The sequence below is a fragment of the Molossus molossus genome, unplaced genomic scaffold (genome assembly GCF_014108415.1).
Source record: "Molossus molossus isolate mMolMol1 unplaced genomic scaffold, mMolMol1.p scaffold_m16_p_8, whole genome shotgun sequence".
In the NCBI taxonomy this organism is placed as follows: Eukaryota; Metazoa; Chordata; class Mammalia; order Chiroptera; family Molossidae; genus Molossus; species Molossus molossus.
In genome coordinates, this window is record NW_023425402.1 from 10,430,872 (window position 1) to 10,456,447 (window position 25,576).

The window sequence follows — 25,576 nt, forward strand, 5'->3', positions numbered from 1 at the left end:
CAGGCCTGCACAGTGTCCCAGAGAAGCCCACGCAGGAATTCGGACCCCTCTGATTCAGAATCGGGGACTCTAGGTCTCATGGAGACGGCAAGAGCAGGCGAGTCAGGAAGAACAGTGTTCAAAGGAGATGCTTGGTGACTACAAGGTTTTCTCTAAACCAGAAGGCTGGAGTGGCTTCCGAGAGCCTGCCGCCGCCCGAGGGCTCCCCGTCCGCCTCCGTTTACCCACAGACAGCTGATCTGCTCATTACAATCACTCTGGCCTCATTAGCTGTTTGCCCTCCCATCTCTACCTGTTTGTTAGCTTAGTTCTAATTATATGAGAGTCGTAAAATGTTTTTAAAATAGCCTGTCACTCAGAGTCTTGGAAACTCTGACAGGTGCCTCCCGTGAGTGATGTCGAGCGTGGGAGCTGTCCGGGCTCCCAGGCTGGGGTTGCCGAGGGAGACAGAGACTGCGCTCGGCTTTGGGGGAGTCTGGCCAGCCGGCCTCAGTCCAGGGGTGCCCTTGGGGAAACTGGGATGGGAGCAGCAGCAGGGCTTCCGCTGTGACCGTGTGTGGAAGGCCCCTAGGCCCCAGCGTGACACACGCTTCACCTCCTAGTCCTCACACTGCAGACCTGGGCTTTCATTATGGTTCCATATACAAATGAGGACACTGAGACCCGGGGACATCTGCTCAAAGTCCCTGAGCAAGTGGAGGCAGAACCAGGATTTGAACTTGAGTCTGTGCAGTTCAGAAGCTGAGCCCCTCCTGAGGCCTCCAGTGCGAGCCCTGCCTTTGGTCTGCATTCCAGCACTTTGGGGGGCCTGTGACCACCCTCCCAGGATCGCAGCTCTGGCCGCCCTTGCTGGCTGCCGCTGCCAGGGTGCAGGAGCTAATGGGCGCATGAGCAGCTCTCCGCGGCCCGAGTGCCCACGTCCACGTGGACGGCGCCCAGAGCCTGATTGCAGGCGCCGCTGCAGTTCCGGGAGGGGGAGTGTTTAATTGGGGGTTTTATTTCCAACACCAAGGTCTGACTTAATGAAATATCCCTGGGCCTCTGGCATGCGGCCCGCTGCCTCCTGGTGTTGACGAGACGGGAGCCAAGCCCGTGGCTGACTTAGCAGCAGCTCCGGGGCCAGATAGAGCTGTGCCTGGACGCGCTGCCCCAGCCAAGGTGGGTGTCTGGGGACCACAGCCCAGCCAGGAACCAGCCCTGGCTTTTAATATTTGCTGAAGGGGACGGATAATTGACAGCCGCACTCATACGGCCTCTCTCTGGGACGCAGTAATCCCTGACACTCACATCCGGGCACCTGCCGCCTCCCGTCCCCCGCTGGCCCCGAGCAGAGGGCCCGGGGCGGTGCAGCCCGCTGGGGGTCCGCAGTGGCCAGAGGACCTGCTGGGAGGACGCCGAGTGCCGGCCAAGCCAAGCGCGGGAGGGCAGAGGAGAAATGGCACACGGCCACGGCTGACTGTCAGCAGCGAGTGTGCTGTTCCCTTTGGGAGGCGAGGAGCAGGGGCTCTGAGTCCTGACGCTGCTGCGTCCGGCTGAACTTGGGCAGGTCGCTGGCCTCTTCGAGACTCCGTTCTCCACCCGTGAGGCGGGTAACTGTGCCTGCCTTGTCAGGTGGCTGTGCGGCTCCGAGGTGGCAGGCGTACAGCGGGTGTTCAAACAGCCCGTGAGTGCGCAGCCTGGGGGCGGCTGTGAGAAGGGGTGGGCCGGGCAGGCACCCGCAGCCGAGTGGGCAGCCCCACTGCCTCGGCCGAGCGCGGGGCGAATGGCGGTTTGACGGTTTGTGCCCCATGGCTGTGCCCTCTCCCTTCCTCTGGCCCCTGTGCCTCCCTCTTTTCTCACCCCAAACGAGCTGGCAGAGGAGGCTCAGATGCCAGTCTCACTCACCGTGGGGTCAGCCAGATGCCCTCGCTGCTCCGGGTTACCCCCTGGTGGGCCAGATAGGGCTTGACCTTGGGGAAGAATTGCAGGCGTCCGCCTTAGGGGTCCTGAGACACCACACCCGTCAGTCCCCTTCCCTGCCCCGCCCGACTGTGCTCATCAGCGCACTGGGCGTGAGACGGGTCCTTCCAGCTGCCAGAGGTCCCGCCTCTAGGCTCTCAGGCACCGTTCTCAGCCTGGGGGTCCAACGACCCTTTCCCAGGGGTCGCCTAAGACGTAACAGTAGCAAAATTACAGTTATGAAGTAGCAACAAAAATAATTTTATGGTTGGGGGTCAGCACAACATGAGGAACTGCATTAAAGGGTCGCGGCCTCAGGAAGGCTGAGGACCACAGCCCGGTCCTCTCCCAGGTGACGTCACAGGGCCTTCTAGAAGGAGCGATGCTGCGAGCTGACTTACCTCCGGCGTTGCAGATACCTGTCTCCCGAAGGGGCACCTGGGTCAGGGTTTGCTTAGGACAGGAGCAGGAGACAGGAGAGGAGGCGGCAGGGAGGCCGCCCTGAGGACTGGCGGTCAGCGTCAGGGGGGACACGGGTCCGACTGACTGGCCTGCAGGTGCCCGACAGGGGAAGGTCTGCACATTAGGCCGGGTGGGAGGGTTGTGACTGTGAAATAGAGCCCCTGTCCTGGCGGCTGTGTCCCTGCTGGGCCCAGCGGTGTAGGCCCTGGGGCAGGCGACACCCCCACAGACAGGGCTCTTATTCCGCCTGACACCTGCAAACCAGCCAGCCAGCCCCCAGAGCCTCCGGGCTCCTCCCTTCTCTCGCCCTCATGGCTCCTCCCCAACAGCTGCGGAAGCCGGTCTTTAAAATCTTTTAGTCCTTTAGAACTTTTAAATCTTTTAAAATGTGTCCTGGTTCCAGCTTCTCGCCTTGATCCCCTATACTACGGCTCCCCCACCCTGCCCCATTGAGTCCCCAGTTTCCTGGCCCTGGGGTCAGACTTATTCTCACGCAAGGACCGAGTAACCCTTTATCTCCTTTCGTGGCCTCCCAGCAAACCTGGGGCCACAAGCCACCCGCCCTCTCTGGGGGCGGACAGTGTGGCATCGGGGCTGCCCCAGTGTCCAGGCGCCCGGCCCGCGTGAATGAGGGCGAGCGCTCCTGGGGCTGGTCCCTCGCCTGGTCCGTCTGTGCTCTGCCCCTCTGACCACGGTTTTGATTTTTCTATGAGAGTTTTGGTAAAGCCAGGAAATGTGCTTCCTTCCTCGTTCAGACTGGGCTCCCTGAGGACAGGCCGTGTCCCCTCAGACTGGGCTCTGCGAGGACGGGGCCATGTCCCCCTCAGACTGGGCTCCCTGAGGACGGGGCCATGTCCCCTCAGACTGGGCTCTCTGAGGACGGGGCCGTGTCCCCTCAGACTGGGCTCCCTGAGGACGGGGCCGTGTCCCCCTCAGACTGGGCTCCCTGAGGATGGGGCCATGTCCCCCTCAGACTGGGCTCTCTGAGGACGGGGCCGTGTCCCCCTCAGACTGGGCTCCCCGAGGACGGGGCCGTGTCCCCCTCAGACTGGGCTCCCTGAGGACGGGGCCGTGTCCCCCTCAGACTGGGCTCCCTGAGGACGGGGCCGTGTCCCCTCAGACTGGGCTCTGCGAGGACGGGGCCGTGTCCCCCTCAGACTGGGCTCCCTGAGGACGGGGCCGTGTCCCCCTCAGACTGGGCTCCCTGAGGACGGGGCCGTGTCCCCTCAGACTGGGCTCTGCGAGGACGGGGCCGTGTCCCCCTCAGACTGGGCTCCCTGAGGACGGGGCCATGTCCCCTCAGACTGGGCTCTGCGAGGACAGGGCCGTGTCCCCTCAGACTGGGCTCCCTGAGGACAGGCCGTGTCCCCTCAGACTGGGCTCTGCGAGGACGGGGCCATGTCCCCCTCAGACTGGGCTCCCCGAGGACAGGCCGTGTCCCCCTCAGACTGGGCTCCCTGAGGACGGGGCCATGTCCCCCTCAGACTGGGCTCCCTGAGGACAGGCCGTGTCCCCCTCAGACTGGGCTCCCTGAGGACAGGCCGTGTCCCCTCAGACTGGGCTCTGCGAGGACGGGGCCATGTCCCCCTCAGACTGGGCTCCCCGAGGACGGGGCCGTGTCCCCCTCAGACTGGGCTCCCTGAGGACGGGGCCGTGTCCCCCTCAGATTGGGCTCCCTGAAGACGGGGCCGTGTCCCCTCAGACTGGGCTCCCTGAGGACGGGGCCATGTCCCCCTCAGACTGGGCTCCCTGAGGACGGGGCCATGTCCCCCTCAGACTGGGCTCCCTGAGGACAGGCCGTGTCCCCTCAGACTGGGCTCCGCGAGGACGGGGCCATGTCCCCCTCAGACTGGGCTCCCCGAGGACGGGGCCATGTCCCCCTCAGACTGGGCTCCCTGAGGACGGGGCCGTGTCCCCCTCAGACTGGGCTCCCCGAGGACGGGGCCATGTCCCCCTCAGACTGGGCTCCCTGAGGACGGGGCCGTGTCCCCTCAGACTGGGCTCCCTGAGGACGGGGCCATGTCCCCCTCAGACTGGGCTCCCTGAGGACGGGGCCATGTCCCCCTCAGACTGGGCTCCCTGAGGACAGGCCGTGTCCCCTCAGACTGGGCTCCCTGAGGACGGGGCCATGTCCCCCTCAGACTGGGCTCCCTGAGGACGGGGCCATGTCCCCCTCAGACTGGGCTCCCTGAGGACGGGGCCATGTCCCCCTCAGACTGGGCTCCCCGAGGACGGGGCCGTGTCCCTCTCAGACTGGGCTCCCTGAGGACGGGGCCGTGTCCCCCTCAGATTGGGCTCCCTGAGGACGGGGCCGTGTCCCCTCAGACTGGGCTCCCTGAGGACGGGGCCGTGTCCCCCTCAGACTGGGCTCCCTGAGGACAGGGCCATGTCCCTCTCAGACTGGGCTCCCTGAGGACAGGGCCATGTCCCTCTCAGACTGGGCTCCCTGAGGACGGGGCCGTGTCCCCCTCAGATTGGGCTCCCTGAGGACGGGGCCGTGTCCCCTCAGATTGGGCTCCCTGAGGACGGGGCCGTGTCCCCTCAGACTGGGCTCCCTGAGGACAGGGCCATGTCCCCCTCAGACTGGGCTCCCTGAGGACGGGGCCGTGTCCCCCTCAGATTGGGCTCCCTGAGGACGGGGCCGTGTCCCCCTCAGATTGGGCTCCCTGAGGACGGGGCCGTGTCCCCCTCAGACTGGGCTCCCTGAGGACAGGGCCATGTCCCTCTCAGACTGGGCTCCCTGAGGACGGGGCCGTGTCCCCCTCAGATTGGGCTCCCTGAGGACGGGGCCGTGTCCCCCTCAGACTGGGCTCCCTGAGGACAGGCCGTGTCCCCCTCAGACTGGGCTCCCTGAGGACGGGGCCATGTCCCCCTCAGACTGGGCTCCCCGAGGACGGGGCCGTGTCCCCCTCAGACTGGGCTCCCTGAGGACGGGGCCATGTCCCTCTCAGACTGGGCTCCCCGAGGACGGGGCCGTGTCCCCCTCAGACTGGGCTCCCTGAGGACAGGCCGTGTCCCCCTCAGACTGGGCTCCCTGAGGACGGGGCCATGTCCCTCTCAGACTGGGCTCCCTGAGGACGGGGCCATGTCCCCTCAGACTGGGCTCCCCGAGGACAGGAGTGTGTTTCTCCCTCCCTCTTAGCTGCCCCCTGCCCACTGTTTCCAGGTCTGCTCTATCCCCGGAGTGTTGGGGGGTGGGTGGGCACTGAGTCCTGAGAGTCAGAAGTTACAGCGGGTGGCTGTCATGGCCACTGCTGGTCCCCAGCAGGCCTTGCAATGCTGTGACTGGAGGATGGGGACGGGGACATGGCAATGGGCCGGAGCCGGCTCCTCCCAGAGACCAGGCTTCCTGGGACTGCAGAGCAGCGGAGCCAGGAGGAGAGGCTGAGGGCGGGGTGGGTGGCCCACACCTGAGTGACCGCCTTTCCTGTCCCTGGGCCAAATTGGCATATGGCAGGGCAGGAAGGCCCGTGCCCGCGCACGCATGTGTGTGTGTGTGTGTGTGTGTGTGTGTGTGTAAGAGGTGTTACTAACTCCGCAGGTCAGTCCTGGGGGAGCACTGTGAGCCCCCGGGTGCAGAGGAACAGAGGCCGGGGCCAGGGCTCAGCTCCCAGTGTCTCCCCCAGTGCTGCAGGGTCACGTGTACCAGTTCTGCACAGCTGATGGCCTGTGGCTGCACAAGGACAACTCCAGCCTGCCCTGGAGGGACCTGTCGGAATGCGCAGAGTCCAAGGGAGGGGACAGAGTGAGTTGCAGATGGGGGCTCCGGGCCAGAAAGGGGCAGTAGGATCCCAGCTTCACTGGAGCAGGGTCCCTGGGCGCGCAGGTGGGGGCTGGGCTGTGGTCGTCTCATCCACCCGCGCCGGTGGGGCTTTGCACACCAGGCTTTCTGGACGGAGGTGGTGCGTGTCCACCTCTGGCCTTGGACCGGGGTCCTAGAAATCTGGAGACCATCGCCCGAGGTTATTCTCTTCCTTAGTTCTGGGGTCCCCTGGGAAAGAAGGATGTGGGGGAGGAGGGCTTGGGGTGCCCCATGTACACTGTGTCCCTGTGCGCACACAGAGCTACCTGGAGGACCAGCACCTGTCCCTTTACATCATCTACACGGTGGGCTACGCGCTCTCCTTCTCTGCCCTGGTCATCGCCTCGGCCATCCTCCTCAGGTTCAGGTAAGGGGGCCGGGCCCAGAGGGGCCGCCTCACCCCAACCCGCTCTGCCCCCAGACAGAGGACAGGCACCAAACCAAAGGAACAACACAGCAGACTTCTCTTAAGAAGTCTCCAGAGAGCCCACACCCTCGAATGTGAGGCTGCAAACATGGGCTACGACGCTGTGTACTCAGTCTAATCTCTACTATGCAAATGTGTGCATATAACACTGCACAAAAGGAAAAACCAACACCACACGCTCACACACAGAGCACCCCCAGACCGTAACAGTGGGTGGTAGAATGAAGGGAAGTCCTCCCCGGTGAGCATGTGTAACTCAGATAGTCCGGAGTTCAGTACAGCTAGACAAGACCTCAGGAGCAGAGCTCTGCTCCCTGCGGAGTCGTCAGCCAGCCCCGAGGGCAGCTCTTCCTAGATGAGCCATCCTTCCAGGGTACCAGGTTCTCCCTCTCCCTCTGCACTTGGGGTGGGCCGGGGGGCTGGGACAGCAGAGGGGCATTCCTCCTGTCCCCCTGGGCACACAGTCAGCTCAATAAATGCAGTCACTCAAGGAATGCACTTTATTATGAAGCATTTCAGTGATTCAAAAATACAGTGGCTGATACTGTGATCACCGTGCGTGCACCACCCAGCCGGGGAAACGCAGTTACGCTTTCCAGGGTAGCGCTCACTCCCGTCCCCCCAGAGGGAACCCCTAATGGGGCTGCTTTTAGTCCCCGTGTCTCTCTATACTTTTAGCACATTTGTAACTATCTATAAAAATGTATAGCTTGAGTTTTGCTTACTTCTGAGGACATGTTGGACGTATATTCTCCTGCAATGTTATTTTTGGCCCAACAATGTTTGAGACTCATTACGTGGCAACAGGTAGTTCTCCATTCATTTTAACCGCCACTCTGCACCCCACTGTGTGATCTAGCAGAGTTTACCTCTTATCCTTTTAGTGGACATGGGGAGTTTTTCTCTTCTGAGTTATAAACCTTGCTACAATGAACCTTCTAAAGTGTGATCCCTGGCACATTTCTCCAGGGGCACATGCCTCAAGTGTAACAGCCTACTCTGTACTGTGTGCTTCTGCAAATGTATTAGGTGTTGTTCAGTTTCTCTCCAAAGTGATCATACCAGTTTGCCCTCTCACCAGTAATAAATGAGAGTTCCCTTCCCTTAATATCCTCACCACCGTTTAGTATTTTCAGACCTAATTGTTGCTAATCTAAAGTGTGTGAAATATTTGGTTATGATTTTAATTTACATATCTCTGGTTCCCAGAGAGCAACATTTTTTTTTTTTTATGTTTTCTTCTGTGAATTGCTTGCTTGTAGAATTGCTTACTTTTTATAGGCTTATTTGCCTTTTTCATTTTTACCTTAGGCATTCATTAGATTTTCCGGATATCAAACCAGCAAATATCTTCTCTTAGTCCTTGGTTCATTTTTTTCACTCACTCAGGTGTCTTTATGCACAGGAGACGTCAATTTTAACAGAATGAAATATATTCATTTATCTGTTTTTATCGATAAACAAAATGGATCAATAAATGCTATCAATTGATCAAAAATAATTTTGTCAAATGATTCTAAAACTTATTTTTTTCCAAAGACCAAAAGTTGTTACGGTCTTGTTTGAGAACTCTTTCCTTATCTGCTGGGGTCATAAGTTTTGCTCATCTCTTGTGACTCTTTGATGTACCTGGAATTTATTTTTTTCTGATAAAAATAAAGATTAATTTTATTTTCCATGCATGCATACAGTTAGTTGTCCCAGGACCATTTACTGCTAGCCACTCTTCCCCCTTGGTCTGCAGTGCCCACTCCGCCGGGCAGCAAGGGTCATCTACGGCTGGGTCCGTTTCTGTCATCTGATTTCTTATTCGTTGGTCTATTCATTTGTCCTTTTGCCAAAACCATGGTGCTTTAGCTACTAAATATTCATTAAAGGTCTTGGTTCTCTGATAGCTCGGGCCCCTACTTTGGGGTTTTTTAGGAGTGTCTAGCCAGTGGTTCTCAACCTGTGGGTCGCAACCCCTTTGGGGGTCGAACGACCCTTTCCCAGGGGTCGCCTAAGACGTAACAGTAGCAAAATTACAGTTATGAAGTAGCAACAAAAATAATTTTATGGTTGGGGGTCACCACAACATGAGGAATGGTATTAAAGAGTCATGGTATCAGGAAGGTTGAGAACCACTGGCTAGACTGATGTCGGTCTTCGCTCTTCTTTACAAAGTTTTAAATTTCATTTGTTAAAAACCAACACTGTTGGAATCTTTGTTATAGCTATATTGAATTTACCCATTAATATGGGGAGATTTGACCTCCTTATAAGAGCGCGTCTATCTATGAATGTGGTATATCTTTCATTAATTTAAATCTTCTTTAGTGATTTTAAGCAAGTTTTATTGTATTCTTCATAGAAATCTTGCCCACGTTCTGTATGGCACATTTCTGGGTTGGCAATTAAAAATATTACAAATTAATTTTTTTTATTTTTATTTTTTATCCTCACCAGAGGACATTTTTGTATTTATCTTGACAGAGAGGGAGAAGGGAGGGAGGGAGAGAAAGAGAGAAACTTCGATGTGAGAGAGACACATCAAGTGGCTGCCTCCCACACAACCCCGACCAGGGCCGGGGACAAACTGCAACTGAGGTATGTTCCTTTAGTGGGAACCGAACCCGGGACTCTCAGAACCGCAGCTGACGCTCTAACCGCTGAGCCAAACTGGTCAGGGCACAAATTAATTTTTTTTAAACTTACTTTTAATTGCTTGTTGCTGATGTTCATAAACATACATGTCAGTAACCTAATGTCAAGTGTTTGGATTTTCTATGAAGATAATCTGTCATCTACAGATAATAACAATTTTGTGCTTTTTTCCCAGTTCTTATACACGTTCCCTGTTCTCATTATTGTGGCCAGGATCTGTGGTACAGTGTTGAATAGAGGTGGTGAATAGCTTTTTAAGGCTAGAAGGACGATATATTTTTTTTTTCTCTGATTTTAAAGGGAATGCTTCTAAAATTTTTCAGTTAAGAAGGAGGTTTGCTCCCAGTTTGGGTAGGTATTTCTTATCAGGTAAAGAAATGTCCGGTGTTTCCAGTCTGCCCTGCATTTTTATGTCAAAGGGCAGTGAACGTGTGTCCATACCTTTTGAATTCTTACCACGTGCTCTGGGTGGCCGCCCGGAGGCATGTATGGAGTGGGCTGTCATGGAGACGCAAAGCCAAGTCCCCGTTGGGGGAAGTGGTCCTCACCGGTCAACCCCGTGGGTCCCAGGTGACTCTGTAGAAGATGCACAGAGTGTGGATGGGGGTGGGGGTGGCAGCGGCCACATGCGGTAGGCTTCAGGGAGAGGCGGGACTTGAATTAGACAAAAGGACTTTCAAGGTCATGGGGAAGAAGGGCCTTCTCAGAGGAAGGAAGAAGGAGCACAGTCCCAGAGCCCAACGTCCTGAGGTGTGTGCTAGCCCCGGAACCGGAGGGGGAGCAGCACTCTTGGCCAGCTTGCCAGGGAAGGGCCCTGCTGTCTCTCCTAGACACCTGCACTGCACCCGGAACTACATCCACCTGAACCTGTTTGCGTCCTTCATCCTCCGAGCACTGTCCGTCTTTGTCAAGGACGCGTCCCTCAAGTGGATGTACAGCACGGCTGCCCAGCAGCACCGGTGGGACGTGCTGCTCTCCTACCAGGTGCGCGGCGTGTCCCGGAAGGGCCTGGGGGGACGGGTGGTGGCTGAAGGCTGGTCTCCCCCCCCCAGGCCTGATCCTCAGGGAGCCCCCAGTCTGATGGGGGAGGCAGTCCACCCAGGGGCTCCCAGTCTGATGGGGGAGGCAGTCCACCCAGGGGCCCCCAGTCTGGTTGGGGAGGCAGTCCACCCAGGGGCCCCCAGTCTGATGGGGGAGGCAGTCCACCCAGGGGCCCCCAGTCAGATGGGGGAGGCAGTCTACCCAGGGGCCCCCAGTCTGATGGGGGAGGCAGTCCACCCAGGGGCCCCCAGTCAGATGGGGGAGGCAGTCCACCCAGAGGTCCCCAGTCTGATGGGGGAGGCAGTCCACCCAGGGGCTCCCAGTCTGATGGGGGAGGCAGTCCACCCAGGGGCCCCCAGTCTGATGGGGGAGGCAGTCCACCCAGGGGCCCCCAGTCAGATGGGGGAGGCAGTCCACCCAGGGGCCCCCAGTCTGATGGGGGAGGCAGTCCACCCAGGGGCCCCCAGTCTGATGGGGGAGGCAGTCCACCATGGGGATCCCAGTCAGATGGGGGAGGCAGTCCACCCAGGGGCTCCCAGTCTGATGGGGGAGGCAGTCCACCCAGGGGCCCCCAGTCTGATGGGGGAGGCAGTCCACCATGGGGATCCCAGTCAGATGGGGGAGGCAGTCCACCCAGGGGCCCCCAGTCTGATGGGGGAGGCAGTCCACCATGGGGATCCCAGTCAGATAGGGGAAGCAGTCCACCCAGGGGCTCCCAGTCTGATGGGGGAGGCAGTCCACCCAGGGGCCCCCAGTCTGGTTGGGGAGGCAGTCCACCCAGGGGCCCCCAGTCTGGTTGGGGAGGCAGTCCACCCAGGGGTCCCCCAGTCTGATGGGGGAGGCAGTCCACCATGGGGATCCCAGTCAGATGGGGGAGGCAGTCCACCCAGGGGCTCCCAGTCTGATGGGGGAGGCAGTCCACCCAGGGGCCCCCAGTCTGGTTGAGGAGGCAGTCCACCCAGGGGCCCCCAGTCTGATGGGGGAGGCAGTCCACCATGGGGATCCCAGTCAGATGGGGGAGGCAGTCCACCCAGGGGCCCCCAGTCTGATGGGGGAGGCAGTCCACCATGGGGATCCCAGTCAGATAGGGGAAGCAGTCCACCCAGGGGCTCCCAGTCTGATGGGGGAGGCAGTCCACCCAGGGGCCCCCAGTCTGGTTGGGGAGGCAGTCCACCCAGGGGCCCCCAGTCTGGTTGGGGAGGCAGTCCACCCAGGGGTCCCCCAGTCTGATGGGGGAGGCAGTCCACCATGGGGATCCCAGTCAGATGGGGGAGGCAGTCCACCCAGGGGTCCCCCAGTCAGATGGGGGAGGCAGTCCACCTGGGGAACCCCAGGAATGAGACCGGCCCTGTCCTAAGGAGTTCTCTGACACAGGGGAGTGGTCTTTGAAGACAGACCTGGATTTGAGTCTCAGCTCTGCCACTTACTAGCTATATGGTTTTGGGCAAGTCACCGAACATCTCTGAGTTTCAGTTTTCTTACCTGAATGGGGATCATACTAGTTTCTTCCACCCAGGATAGTGAGGATTCAGGGAGCTGAAGCAGGTCAAGAGGTCAAGTTCTCGGCACTAGTGAAGGTGTTAGCTCTCTTGCCCTACATTCTCCAGGGCAGGCCAGCAGCTGGGGAGGGCGGGAGGGGTCCCGGGAGGCAGGGGACAGAGCCCGTGTCCCTGAGGACTCTTCCTCTGCCCCCAGGACTCTCTGGGCTGCCGTCTGGTGTTCCTGCTCATGCACTATTGTGTGGCGACCAACTACTACTGGCTCCTGGTGGAGGGCGTGTACCTGTACACGCTGCTGGCCCTCTCCGTCTTCTCCGAGCAGCGCCTCTTCCGGCTCTACCTGAGCATAGGCTGGGGTAAGGCCCGCCGCCCTTCACCGCAGCCCCCACCTGCGGCTTGGCCCCTCCGAACCCAGCGGCTGCCTGCAGGCTCCCCCAGGAAGCCGGCTTGGTCCTCGAACACACTGCTGCCGAGGGGCGGGCTCCCTGGGGAACTCTCCTGGGCACAGGGCTGACTGCCCATGGAGCTGTGCACACACTGCAGGGGTCATGCTCACCCTCCTTCCCTGTCATAACCCTCCCCGCACGGAGCAGAGGCCTCCGCTCGGGCCAGACCCGCCGCATACGCCATTGGCAGCCCTGCACTGTCCTCGACCTCTATTCCTAAGACCCTCGGGGAGCTGGGCCTGGGGGGGGGGGGGCTGAGGGCTGTGGCGCTGTCACACCCTGAGGGGAAGAAGGGCCAGCTGAGGGAAGGGTGGACCGCGCATGTGCCTGGAGCCCAGCGGGAAATGTTCTGGCCAAAAAAGTTTGCCGAGAACCACTGTGTCTTTTTTTTTGCTGGAACATTTCTGGTTGTGCTTCTGCCTCTCGCCACATGGGATTCTGATGAGAAAGGGGTGGGATGGGGAGGGGATGGGACCCCCGCAGCAGCGCCTGCGACCCCCACTCACTGCCGGGAAAGCAGAAGCAGGAGCCGGTGGAGCCGCGAGCCGGCGGGGGCCCTGCTGTCCGGCCCCCCCTCCCCCTGGCCCTGCCCCTGCACCACAGCCCCCCCCCCCCCCCCCCCCCGCTTCCATCCATCCATGCACTCGGGCTGCTGTGACCGCCGCTGTCCCCACTCCCAGGGGCTTCCACCTCAGTCCCAGCCATGCTCCTCCCTCGAAGTCCCCGTCCCACCGGTACTGGCTCCTGCCCCTGGGCCTTTGCAAGGCTGTCCTGGTCCAGCCCAGCCCTCACGAAGCCACTCAGGTTGCCTGGGCGCCCGTTGTGGAAGGGCACCTCTAAGGGGGCTTTAGTGTATCCGTGTCGTGAGGCACCAGGGCCGAGAGGCAGGTAGACAGGCAGACAGGCACTGGAACTGGGCCTCGGAGTCCCAGGCTCTGGGCCCCGCTGCCTGTCCCGCACAGTGCTCCAGCCTGCGCTGTATCCCTCCCTAGTCCCCGCTGGCCCAGCTGAGCAAGCTCCGGCCTCTGCACAGGGGCCCGTGGGCTGGACTCTCCTCTCAGCTCCTGTTCCCACCTGCCCTCCCTGCGCCCCGAGGGCCCGCCACTCCCTGCTGAGCCTTCCCGCCCTCCGAGACCTCTTCATCCCGTGGAGCAGTCAGCCAGGCGGGGCAGCTGGAGACCCTGCAGATAGCTAGGGTGGGGGCAGGCTGGGCCACTGAGGAGAGCTCTGGGAAGGCCGTCCCCGGGGTGGGGGCAGTGTCTGTCCATTCTGGGAAATAGCATCAGCACTGGGAGTGCCTGTCACCATGGCGACCTGAGGACAGGAACAATCAAAGGGACGATGTGATGTGTGCAGAAGAGTGGGGGTGGTTGGTTGAGGGTTGGTGAGGACACACAGTGCCCTGAGGTCTCTGAGTGGGAAATGGGGGGGTACCCATCCTTTCCCCACCTCACTCCTCAGCTCAGGGCTCAGGGTCTGAGAGGGCACAAGGGTGGGACCTGGAGGACCCCCTCCCCAGTCAGAGCATCCTTTCCTTTAGTAATTGAGATGGGGAGGTGCAGAGAGAGAGAGACAGAAGAGCAGAGAGTCACAGAGAACCAGGCGCTGTGCTGAGATGCCTGGACATCTGCCCAAGTTGACATGTTGGAGTCAAGTGCAGCTTCTCGTGCAAGCAGAAGCATTAAATTAGGGCCCCACACAGCTGGGGGTGTTCCCAAAGGCATGTCAGCGTGGCCATCGTCCCTGGGTGGCCAGGCAGGCTCTAACCCCTCACAAGGAGGCTGCACAGGAGGGAGACAAGTGATGGGCAAGGGCCTCAGTACTTCCTGCAGCTGGTTCTGTGTCTGAATTCAGGCTTCTTTCTGCAGCCTGTCTTGTTGATGTCCTAAATGGGGGAAAGATGAAGCTCGCAGGGAGTGTGTAATGTTTGCACGCGGCAGAGCTGTGCCTGTTTTCAAACAGACTCTGTTAAGGAGATGCTGATGAATGCATGAGGCTCCCCAGGTCTGGTAGCATGAGTGGGGTCTCTGAGAGAAAGGACAGCGTGTGGCCGGGGATGACCAGGAAGGGGGTTCTATACGGGTGTGTGGCTCAGGGAGTTGACGTGTTCTTGCCTGGAAATCTTCCCTTTCCTAATGGATACATTGACTCCTCATTCATTCATTCATTCATTCATTCATTCATTCATTCCGTTCTCGTTGAGCATCTTCTATGTGGCAGGCCCCACACTAGTGCTAGGAACTTAGGAGGGCACCTGTCCCTTGTCCAGTCTCATAAAGCATGTCACTAAATCATCGTGGATGTTGAGAGGTCTATTGTATCCAAATAAATGGCCGAGAGAGAGATACCTGATGAAGCAATGAGCTTCTCTGCCTCCTCCATCCTTGTCCACACTGTCGAGCACAGCAGCCCCAGGCACACGAGCTGCCCAGTGGCTGTTGAGTGGACTCCACGTGTTGAGGGTCCAGGTGATGGTGGCCAGAGAGACTAGGAAGTGTGTCCTGCCCTGGAAATGTGTTCCTGGGTGGAACCCCCTAAAGCCACACATGTATACACATGGACCCACACACACATCTGTGTCCACACACTTTTCCCTGTCTCAGACACCCCATCTCCAACCCGGAGGGGGGCACCCATAGAGACAAGCATGGAAGGAGTTAGTGCAGAAAGCCCCTGAGGGGTTGCAGCCCTGCCTTCTAGTCCCACCTGTACCCTCCTGAGCTCCTGAGTTGTCTCCATCTGTCACGTGAGGATGGACTGTGGATTTTAAGTCAGCAAACACACACAGGTCTCGGGGGAGCGAGTGCTGAGCTCTGAAGACGAGTGAGGCTGTGGCTGGAAACCAGTTGTACTGGTTGCTTATGGCTGCAAACAAATGACCCACAACTTAGAGGCTTAAAACAATGATTACAGTCCGGACAGTGTGGTTCAGTGGTTGGGCGCTGACCCATGCACCAAGAGGTCACCGGTTCGATTCCTGGTCAGGGCACATGCCCAGGTTGTGGGCCCAGTCCCCAATGTGGGGTATGCAGGAGGCGGCCAATCAATGTTCTCTCTCATTGATGTTTCCCCCTCTCTCTCTCTCCCTCTCTCTAAAATTAATAAAGAAAAAAACCCCCACATTATTGTATCGCAATGGTCAGGAGCTGGGTTCACCCCAGCGGGCCTCTGGCGCAGGCTCTCTGACAGAAGCGGGCACGCTGTCAGCCGGGCCAGGGCCATCTCAAGGCTGAGCTGGGGAAGGAGCCACTTCCAAGCTCACCTGAGGCTGAGGGCAGGAAACTTAGGGCCTTGCTGCCTGTTGGGTGGAGGCTCCATTCCTTGCCACAGGGGCCTCCCCACGGGCTAAGTTCCTCATGACTTGGCACCTGGTGACCCCAGAGCAACTGATCACCTTGAGGGAGAGCACAAGACAAGCCTCCTCTAACCTTCTTAGACCATGACGCCATGCCATCCCTCCTGCTGTGTGCCATTCGTCACACAGACCAGCGGGGCAGGGTGGGCTGTGCCAGGGTGTGAACCCCAGGAGCTGGGGTCTTCGGCCATCCCAGAGCCTGCTGCCACACCTGTCAAGTCCCAGCCAAGTAGCAAGTGCTGTTGTTGTAGCTGTTATTGTGGTCCCTGTGCGCAGGGTACTGGGCTGCGGGCCTCGAGGCTAAGGCTCCTGTTTCTGCTCCAGGCTCTTTGGCCACGTACAGGAGCGTGTGGGCAGGGAGCAGAGAACAGGCCGCCTGGCCTGGCTCCCGTGCCTGAAGGAGCTGACTGCGACGAGGAGTGGGTGTCTGTGTCCTGGTGTCTCAGCCAGACCCTGGGGGCAACCCTGACAGTGTACCTGGCCCATGGGAGGGACATACTGCGGAAGAGAAACACAGCGACCATGGGATGGGGACCTCTTTCCAAGGAAGAGCCGGGGAGTTCCTGCTCCTCTGTTCTCCATGCACCCAGCCCAGCGAGCTCCGTGCCTTCTGGAGAGTGTGGTGTGGGCCAGGCAGAGGGCTGGAGGCGGGAGAGGCCGGGGTCCGGCGGGCCTCTGGGTGTGCATGGGCGGCTTGGGCCTGCCAGCCCCTCTCCCCTCTTTCCTTCTCTGCTCTTAGGTGTCCCCCTGCTGTTTGTCATCCCCTGGGGCATTGTCAAGTACCTCTACGAGGATGAAGGGTGAGTGTCCTGCCAGAGAGGGCGTGTGCTGAGGTCCTGTCCTCAAACCCCAAGCGGTTCCTCGGCCCTGGGGCCTGCTGCTGTGACCTGCTGGGAGGGTACACTGAGGACCAGAGTTCATTTATGACTTCCGTTCTCTCCCCCCGTCCACCCTCCTGGGGTTGTATGACGGCAAACAGCGCCGGGCCTGTGGGGTGCGTGGCGTCCCCTGCAGGCTCTTCTGTGATAACCGTGAATGAAATGCTTGTTGTATGGCTGGTGCTGAGTGCATGAGTGGCTGTCGGCAGGTTCACGCAGGGGCTGTGTGTATCTCTGTGTGACTGCTTAGGACTGCGTGTGTGTGCGCGTGGCCGGACGGGCCCTGCGTGGGTCTGTGGGCCTGGTTGTTGGGTCGCTCCTGGTGGCAGTGTCTGTGTGGCTCTGTGTGGTTCACTTCGCATGCCCACAGGTCCTTCTGTGCCTTGTGCCCGCTCTGTGAGCCAGGGTCCGTGTCCAACTGGGTGCCCGTGTGTGTCCCTCTTCCCTCTCCAGCTGCTGGACCAGGAACTCGAACATGAATTACTGGCTCATTATCCGGCTGCCCATTCTCTTTGCCATTGGGGTGAGTGGCGGTGTGGGGTGGCCTTGGGGGAGGACTGGGGAGAGCGAGTGCCTTGAGGAGGCCCCCAGCCACCCTGCTGTCTGCCCTGCAGGTGAACTTCCTCATCTTTGTCCGAGTCATCTGCATCGTGGTGTCCAAACTGAAGGCCAATCTCATGTGCAAGACGGACATCAAGTGCAGGTGACCTACCTGAGCTGGCTTTGCTGGGCACCCTCGGCCCTTCCTTCCAGCAGAGATGGGGACCCTGGGGTGCTGAGCTTGAGCCCTACCTGACTGTCTCCCACCTGGGCCTTGCCTGGGACCCCAAGCCTTGCCCCATCCCTGGGGCAGCTCCTGGGCTTCTGGGGACTCCCCCTCCCCCTCCTCCCCTCCAAGCAGCCTGACCCAGGTATTTGGGGTGGAAGGGTGTCTGTGACCCAGATGCCAGGCCTTGGTGGGGGGTGAGGGCACAGAAAGGGGAGGTGCCGAATGACATCCCCACCCCACCCCTAGACTTGCCAAGTCCACACTGACACTCATCCCCCTGCTGGGGACCCATGAGGTCATCTTCGCCTTCGTGATGGACGAGCACGCCCGGGGGACACTGCGCTTCGTCAAGCTGCTCACAGAGCTCTCCTTCACCTCCTTCCAGGTGACCTCGGGGTGCGGGCCTTCCTCGCGGTCGGGGCGCGGGTGGGCAGATGGCATCCTGCCCCTGGAGATAGGCCGCCCGAGGCCCGGAGGAAAGTGGTCCTTGCCCAGTGGTACATAGTGGGAGCTGAGTGTGAGGTGTCCCCAGGTGTCCCGATGCCCAGCCAGTCTTTTCTGTAAACACGTTGGACAAGAAGCCCTCCCGGATGTAGCCGGGCACTGCAGCTGCTGTCTAGGTACGGGCGCCCTGCCAGCTGCTTAGACACACTGTGTGTTTCACCCTCACAGACCCAGGAAGTGTGCAGGATGATCCCCATTATACAGAGGAGGAAAGTGAGGCTCAGAGGTGTTAAAACAGGTTTGCACAATCACGTAGTTTCAAAGGCCAAGAATTGATCCTCTCCACTGGTATGAGCTGATGCTGCGAGTCAGTGGGCGTAGAAACACAAGAACCTGGTCCCAGCCCCTCAGGGGGCTATGGGATGGCCAGAGTGTGGCCTGTGTGTGCACTTGCACACGTACACACTCACACTCAAATGCACACTCACATGCGCGCACTTGCACATGCACACACACAGGTCAGAGTTCTGGAGCACATGTTTCCTGAGTGAACACAGGCCAGGGACAGTGCCCCACGGTCAGAGGTGGAGTCCTTTCTGGGGCGTCCTCAGAGGAGGTGGGTGAAGTTACCGGGGCATCCGGGCAGAGGGCTTCTTGCTCCTCCAGAGAGGAGAGGAGGAGCCCACCGCCCCCATCCCGGGGTCTGCCCAGATGAGCTGGAGCCCCGAGGGCCTGAGGCCAGGGCCTGTCTGCGGGGCGCCCCCCACGTCCTCCCTGCTGATGTGACCCTTGTTTCCAGGGGCTGGTGGTGGCCATCCTGTACTGCTTTGTCAACAACGAGGTAAGGCCCGGGGGGACGCGCCCTGCTGGCTGTGCAGTGGGGACTTCCTCTGTCTTTCCAGCTCAGACCCCACTCGGCAAACTGAGTCACGGGGGCTGGGAGGCGTCTCGTCTGTGTGTTCTGTTTTCTATGTGTAGGTCTCTCACATGCACACACGCGCGCGCACACACGCGCGTGCACACACACGCACACGTGCAGGCACACCCTAACCAGTTGTGAGTTTGGGGAATACGCAGCCTCATGTTAAGCGGGTCCTGAGTGAACAGGTGGTGGGGGCTGTGACAAGGTGATTAGACAGCGATGCCCTCAACGCAGACTTGGGGTTTTACGTATCACGATCTCATTTTCATTGTCAGCCTCTTTCCCCCAAAAAAACCCTGCTAAAATTCTGGTTTCGATATTCCCATTTTTCACACGTGAGGAGCTGACGATCAGAGAGCTGAGGAAGGTGCCGGGGGCCTGGAAGGGGTGCGGAGCCAGGGCTCACGTGAGCCCTGCCGGGGAGAACAGTCACCGGTTCCGTGGGGCAGGCGGGAGCCCGGTCCACCTGAGAAAGGACGCGTTCCTCTGGTGGCTGTCTGGTTGTGGGGGGGGCGCGGGGGGTGCCTTGCTGACCCCACACCCCCTCCTGCAGACCTGAAGACCATGGCCTCCCCTCTCTGAGATGGCCGGCTCCTGGAAAGGGGGGCTGTCTGTGTCTGTGGGTGCCTGCGGGAGGCCCCTTGCTCCAAGGTGCCCAGCTTTGTGTTGGGGCAGGAGCACCCCCAAGCCACTAAAGTGGGCATCACAAATGCCACAGATCCTCACCCCTAAGTTCCTTCCAGAGGAGAAAACAAACAATAGTCCCACAAGTAGCACAGGGCCGCCTGGGATGTTTCCACAGGAGAGATGGTCCCCAGGGAAGAGAGTGTGGGCATCCCCCACCGTGCGGCCTGGGAGTGGAGGACTCTGTCACCTCCATTCCAGCCCAGGAAGGGTCTGCACCAGTGGGGCCGGAGCTCAGGTGACCCAGGGACACTGCTGTCGAAGACCCAGCCCTCTGTGTGGTTTCTGGGTCGCTGAGTCTGGGATCGGGCTCAGAGATCTCAAAGTCTGCACATGGATGCGCACATTTGTGCTGTGGGTGTGGGGGACAAGGGGAGCAGTGGGTGTGGACCGTGGTGTTTCAGGGACCTACGAGATGGCTCGGAGAAGCAGTGTGATGTGGCAGGAAGGATGGACGGTGAGGGCTCTGGCGTCAGCTCTCTGCTCTGGTCCAGGCCCATCACTGAATGAGCTGTAGGGGGGCAGGTTATATGCCCCCACGGAGCCCCCGTTTCCCTGCCTACGAAATGGAGGAGATCCTGCTGGCAGCACGCGACTTCAGATCTCTAAAAGGGGAAATGTTTCCTGAGCACTTGCTGTGTGTAAGGTGCTCGCGGGTTTCATCAAAGTCAGTCCTGTGTAGCAGATGTTATCCCCATTTTACAGATGAGAAAATGCAGGCTCCGCCAAGGGAAAGGAAGAGCCCAGCTCAGTGGCCAGGAGGTGGTAGAGCTAGCGGGCCGTGGGAGGCTGCCTCAGCAGGCTGCCAGGGCTGGGGAGGTGGAGGCAGCACCAGGCAAAGGGTGGCCCAGAAATGGGTCCTGGGCAGGTCTCAGAGGGCTGGTCAGGCCCCGCGGGGGGTGGGCCAGTGAAGGAGGGGAGGTGGGTGTAGACACTCAGCGGGTGTAGACACTCAGCGGGTGCGTTCACTGCAGGAATGGTTCTCAGCCAGGGGCGTGATGTGCCACCCGGCCCAAAGCTCTGCTGCTTTATTTTCTAGGGGACAGGGACAGGGTGGCAGGTGTCCCCATGTGGGACGGGGGCAGGGGGCAGAGGCCTGAGGAGAGAATGGGGCTCCCTCCTGCACCTTCCGACCCCCCAGACCCCATTTCCCATGTCTCCCTCCCCTTCCCCTAGAGCTGTGCTAGCAGCACATGCTCACCGCCCCCACTTGCACGCACGTGTGCAACGTCTTCCCACCCTTTCTGCGGCGCGTCTCACCTGGACCCTGACTCAGTTGCTTCTCCTGATTCCACTCCTTAAAGCCCAGTCACCGCCCTCCTCACTGGCCTCCCCTGGCAGAAGGGAGGGAGGGGCGCCTGTCCCCACTCTGCCCTTGGCAAACAACGTGACCCCTGAGTCCCCAGATCCCCAGCTGGCCAGTCCCCTGGGGCTCCCCCAGGCTCTTGCTGTGGGGTCCAGGAGGCTCTGCTCAGGGAGCCTGGAGAGCCTGCCTTGTGTTAGGTGCCCCTTTAAACCCTCCTGGAGACGCCTTGGGCCCTGCTCCGCCCGCACAAGGACAGACCCGTCACCACCGCTGGGCCACAAAGGCACTCGGGGCTCCTGGGCTGAGCCTCTGTCCACTAGAGCTGTTCTCCAGACCCAGTTGCCATGGCAATGCCAGGTACCTGTGACCCAAGGAGAAAGGATGGCCCTGACCCTGGTCCTGCATAGTTGCTGACAGCTCGTGTCCCCTCACCGTGACTCTGGACTCAGCCTGAGTGCTGGCCCAGTTCTGACGCCGCCTGGCTGGTAACGGGCAGTCACTTCGCCTCTGTCCCCAGGTGCAAATGGAGGTCAGTGAGCTTGACCGGCCCAACCCCAACCCCAGAGCCTGGCACAGCGCCGACCCGAAGGCCGTGGGAGGCAGGGATGAGGGTGAGCTGGGGGACGGCGCCGACCCTCTGGAACGGGGTCCAGACCCGCACCGTTGTCCTCGGAGTTCCATGTAATAACCCAGTGACAAGGGCCCCAAGCCCCGTTCATTCATTCGGCCCCTTTAATTTTGTTTTCTTTATTGATATTAGAGAGAGAGAGAGAGGAAGGGAGAGGGAGAGATAGAAACATGGATGAGAGAGAACATCGACTGGCCGCCTCCTGCATGCCCCTCACTGGGGATCGGGCCCACAACCTGGGCATGTGCCCTGATCCGGAATCAAACCCGCAACCTCTTGGTGCCTGGGTCGACACTCAACCACTGAGTCACCCGGCCAGACCATTCGTCTCATTTAAAAAGCACTTCTCCAGTGCCGAGTGCCGACCTAGGGCTGGGCTGTCAGGTTCCCGGCTGTGAGGGGAGGAAGCCGTGGTGGCCCTCCTGTCGCTCCCGCTGAGTGTGGGCGGGACCGGCCAGAGCAAGCATGACGGACAGTCGGACAGTCGTAGGCGGTAGGGGCCGGGCATAGGAGGCCGGCTTTGGGGTCAGCCCAGACTGAGGTTCAGATCCTGGCCGAGACCTGGAGAAACACTTAGACACTCTGCTTCCTCTGACGAGTTAGTCCCTGGGCTGCTGTTCGTGGGAAGTGCTAGGCGTGCAGTAGCTCCCAGTGATCGGTGCTTTTTGAGGAGAGGGACTGCGGCGAGGTTCAGCAAGAGTGCCAGGGAGATGGGGCAGAGGGCACACAGGGTCAGCACCCTGCGAAGTCCTGGTCCTGTCTGATCCGCTGGCATCCAAGAGACCTCCTCAGTCCCTGAGGTGGCTCCCATGGGTGTGCCTCAGTTTACCATCTCTCTCCCCAGTGGTGGCGGCTGCAGCCCATCTTCTCTCAGTGAGGGAGTGAGGGCTGGGTCTCCCTGCAGAGGCCGCCACTGACCTCGGATGGCCCGTGCCCATCCAGCAAGTGCACCACGCACCCTTCGGGCAGGGAGCTGGCACCCAGCCGGGGGCCACACATGGAGCCTGCTCCACCCCCCTCCTGCACCCAAGCCTGGGCTCCGAGACGCAGCCTGGGCTACTGGGCCCACTGGGCAGCCAAGCGTTGGTGCCTCAGCCCACTTGGTGCAGAAGACATTCTTTTAATGGATGGCATGCGGCCAGGCCAGCCGTCTTGATGGGCGTGGCTGGATGGACGACAGCCTGGCAGCAGCAGAGACGAGGGACGTTGGTGCAGGGACTGACGGGGGCGTTGCCAGTGAGCTGCTCACCTCCAGCTGCTGGCAGCTGCTGTCTGTCCTCATGGCTGGGGCCTGACAGGGTGGCATTAGGCCCCAACATTCTGGGGTGGGGAGTCCTGGGGGCAAGGCTGGGGGCATCAGAGAAGTTCTGAGAAGCAAACGTATGGGAACATCCCCAAGAAGAGCCCTCCAGATGCCCGGGGTTGTACATGCAGGTTCGGGGACCTGGATCACCATGGCACTGCCACAGGCCTGTAAGGGATGGGGATCGGCGCTTAGTGGGATTTGATCTTTATGCCCAACATGGTCCCCAAGCATCAGCCCTCTTGAGAAGGCTTCTCCTGACAGGAGGCCCGAGCCCAGCACAGCAGGGATTCCGCTTGACTGAACTCACTGGGCTGCACCCCAGTGGCTGGGACTAGTTCCTGGGTGAGATTAGTTCAAGTACAGGCGAGAAGCCCTTGTCCACAGCCCCCTCCTCCCTGCTGCTCCCAGACTTGGCCTCATTTCGTCCTTCCCTCCTTCTTCCCTTGAAGCCCTCGGGGAGTTTAGAAGAGTCTGGTGTGGGCGCAGGAGGGGGCCAATGTGTCCCTCCACCACCCGAACTGAAACCTGGAGAGCGCGCCAGTCACATTCCCTCCGCATCCCTCTTTCTCCTCCTCCCTCAAGTGATACTGGGATGGACTGTGAAAGGTACTTAGCTGAGTCACCGAGTTTAGAGATGGAAGAGGCCAATTCAATCACCAAGCTCATCTCTCTCCTGAGGAGAGGCGGAAAATAGGAGACAACAATAAACAATTTTATTGGGATATTAATTTAGGCGCCCGAAGGCCTTGACTTGTGTCTCTTAATATAATGCAGTGGATTTTTCCCTTCCCTCCTAATGTAATCACGGGCCATTCTGTGGGCAGTTGTTTTGCGTGATGGCTTTTGTTTCCCTCCTTTTCCCACGGAAGGTCCAGATGGAGTTTCGGAGGAGCTGGGAGCGCTGGCAGCTGGAGCGCCTGCACATGGACAGGGGCAGCAGCATGAAGCCCCTCAAGTGTCCCACCAGCAGCCTGAGCAGCGGGGGCATGGTGGGCAGCAGCATGTACGCAGCCACCTGCCAGGCCTCCTACAGCTAAGCCTCCAGCACCCGCCTCCCTTGGCCTCTGCAGGCGGGCTGGGCGGCCTCCCAGGTCGGGGGACCCTGCTGGGGCCCGGGGAGGGAGGGACACGAGCACTCCAACAGCCCTGCTTCCCTCCCCGACCCATCAGACAGGCAAATGGGCAGAGCCTCCCGGGACCCTGGACACATTTTCTCTAAGGAGAAGCAGCCTGCTAATTGGATCACTGTGGCGGGAAGAGAGGAAAAGCTATTGCTGCTAAAATGAGGATTTCTTCCCGTTAAGCCACAGGCCCCTGGGGTTCCCCCAGACAGAGCAGCAAATCAGCCCCAGACTCAAACTCAAGGTCAATGGCTTATTAGTGGGACTGTGGCTTGTTGGAGGAGGTGGTTCTGAAAGAGGCCGATGTAACCTCAGCCAGACAGAGCTCGGGTGATGTGAGCCAAGCCGCCTGCCTGGGGCGGGGTCGCCACCCCATCTGCCTCCTTGTTCAGGTGTCCTGGTCACTGTTTCCCTCAGCTTGTCCCTCATCTAACCACCCAGCTTCTCTTTGGGGAGGTTTGTTTGGGCCACGACCAGCAGCTATTTCTAGAAATGGCTGTGGGTGGTGCCATGAAGGTGCCTGAGGGTTTTCCTTGCTGGTGCCCACTTCCCCCTGGGCATCTACCTGAGTGTCTGTGCCCAGGCGACCGGGGCAGCCCACTGCCGACGACCCAGACCCTGGGTATGGGCTCCAAATTCTATGTGGAGATGCTCAAGAAGCCTCTGGAGTTGTCCTAGGGAACTTCAGCAACGGCACACGGGGCTCAGATCACCTGCTGCCGGGAACCTGGGGCGCTGCACACCGTGGAAACAGGCGCATTTCTGACCAGATTCTGTATCTTGCATGGGAGTGTGGGTACCTCCTCCAACTTTAGGACATGTGACCTCTTGTGGGACAACTGTCAGTCACCATGGTTACCATGGAGACAGGCTTCCCCTGCTGTGGGTTTCTTTCCTCTGAAATCCCCCCCACTGGGGAGCTTGTTCATTTTTCTTTATTGCTATGAATTGTCTGTATGTGCGAACATGCCATTCTGGTTTCTCCCACCTGAGGAAAACAAGAACAAAATCGTGGTGGTGTTTGTGATGTTGTTGGGGAGGCGGGGTAGTCATTGATTGAACTCCTCCACACTTAGAGCTAATTAATGTTTGCCCTGCCCCCAGTCTCTTCCCCTGTCATGAGCAGCAGAGTCAGTCCTGCCCCAGCTCCAGTGAGAAAGTGGGCACATGGCAGCAATGCAGACGCCCAGAAGAAGGGGAGCCAGCCAGCCCTGGGCGGCGGGTGGCGGAGTGCATGGATGTCAGAGCAGTTTCCAGAGCAGGAGGGGACTCTTGGGAGCCCCGACCTCCCGGGAGAGCAGACGGAGAGGCTTTGGTGATGTGTTGTGTCTAGTTAACAGGGAAGTTGGGCCTCGAGCTAAAGACAGTAATTGTGCAGACTGCCTCCTGAGGGTAGGGGACGGGCATTCCTGCTCCCCCAGAATCAGGGCAGGCTTCCCGATAGGCTCCACTCATTGGCTTTCTCCTTGGAGTTGGGGGGTATGAGCACTGGTGCATTGATGGGGGTACAGCTCTGGTGTAAGCATTTCAGTTTTAGAAAAATGAAGATTTTGAGAATATTAATACACTGCACAGCAGCAAAGAGACACATTGATAATACCTGTGAACACGAAATTGTTGAAGGGAGGGACTGTGGGGAGTCTGTTCAGTTAGGAGGCACCAGGGAAGCTCAGACAAGTTGGTTTAAACTGTGAGTACAATTCTTTTCCCAACGGGTACTGTGATTCCTGATTTCAGAAGGCTTGTCACACCCCCAGTCCCCAAGCCTGTTAGCACTGAGGAGCGTTTTCCATCCTGGATACTTACCAAATACTGAACTGAAGGGAATCTTTTCTTGGCTCCCAGACCCACAGGATTAATATTCATTTGAACTGCAGTACACTCCTTCCGAAGCTGTTCCCCAAC

General features: G+C 59.4%; 1 protein-coding gene across 1 annotated transcript in view; it reads left to right on the plus strand.

The window, feature by feature from the left end:
- Window positions 1-23,631, plus strand: part of GLP1R (glucagon like peptide 1 receptor) — a 35,064-nt gene extending 11,433 nt beyond the window's left edge. Inside the window, exons 4-13 of the mRNA XM_036248816.1 lie at window positions 6,027-6,145; window positions 6,463-6,569; window positions 10,103-10,256; window positions 12,009-12,168; window positions 16,353-16,413; window positions 16,945-17,014; window positions 17,106-17,194; window positions 17,507-17,645; window positions 18,504-18,545; window positions 23,420-23,631. Of these exons, the coding sequence (XP_036104709.1) occupies window positions 6,027-6,145; window positions 6,463-6,569; window positions 10,103-10,256; window positions 12,009-12,168; window positions 16,353-16,413; window positions 16,945-17,014; window positions 17,106-17,194; window positions 17,507-17,645; window positions 18,504-18,545; window positions 23,420-23,587 (1,109 nt within the window). The 3' untranslated portion in view covers window positions 23,588-23,631. The remainder of the gene's footprint in view (window positions 1-6,026; window positions 6,146-6,462; window positions 6,570-10,102; window positions 10,257-12,008; window positions 12,169-16,352; window positions 16,414-16,944; window positions 17,015-17,105; window positions 17,195-17,506; window positions 17,646-18,503; window positions 18,546-23,419) is intronic.
- Window positions 23,632-25,576: the final 1,945 nt, after the last annotated feature.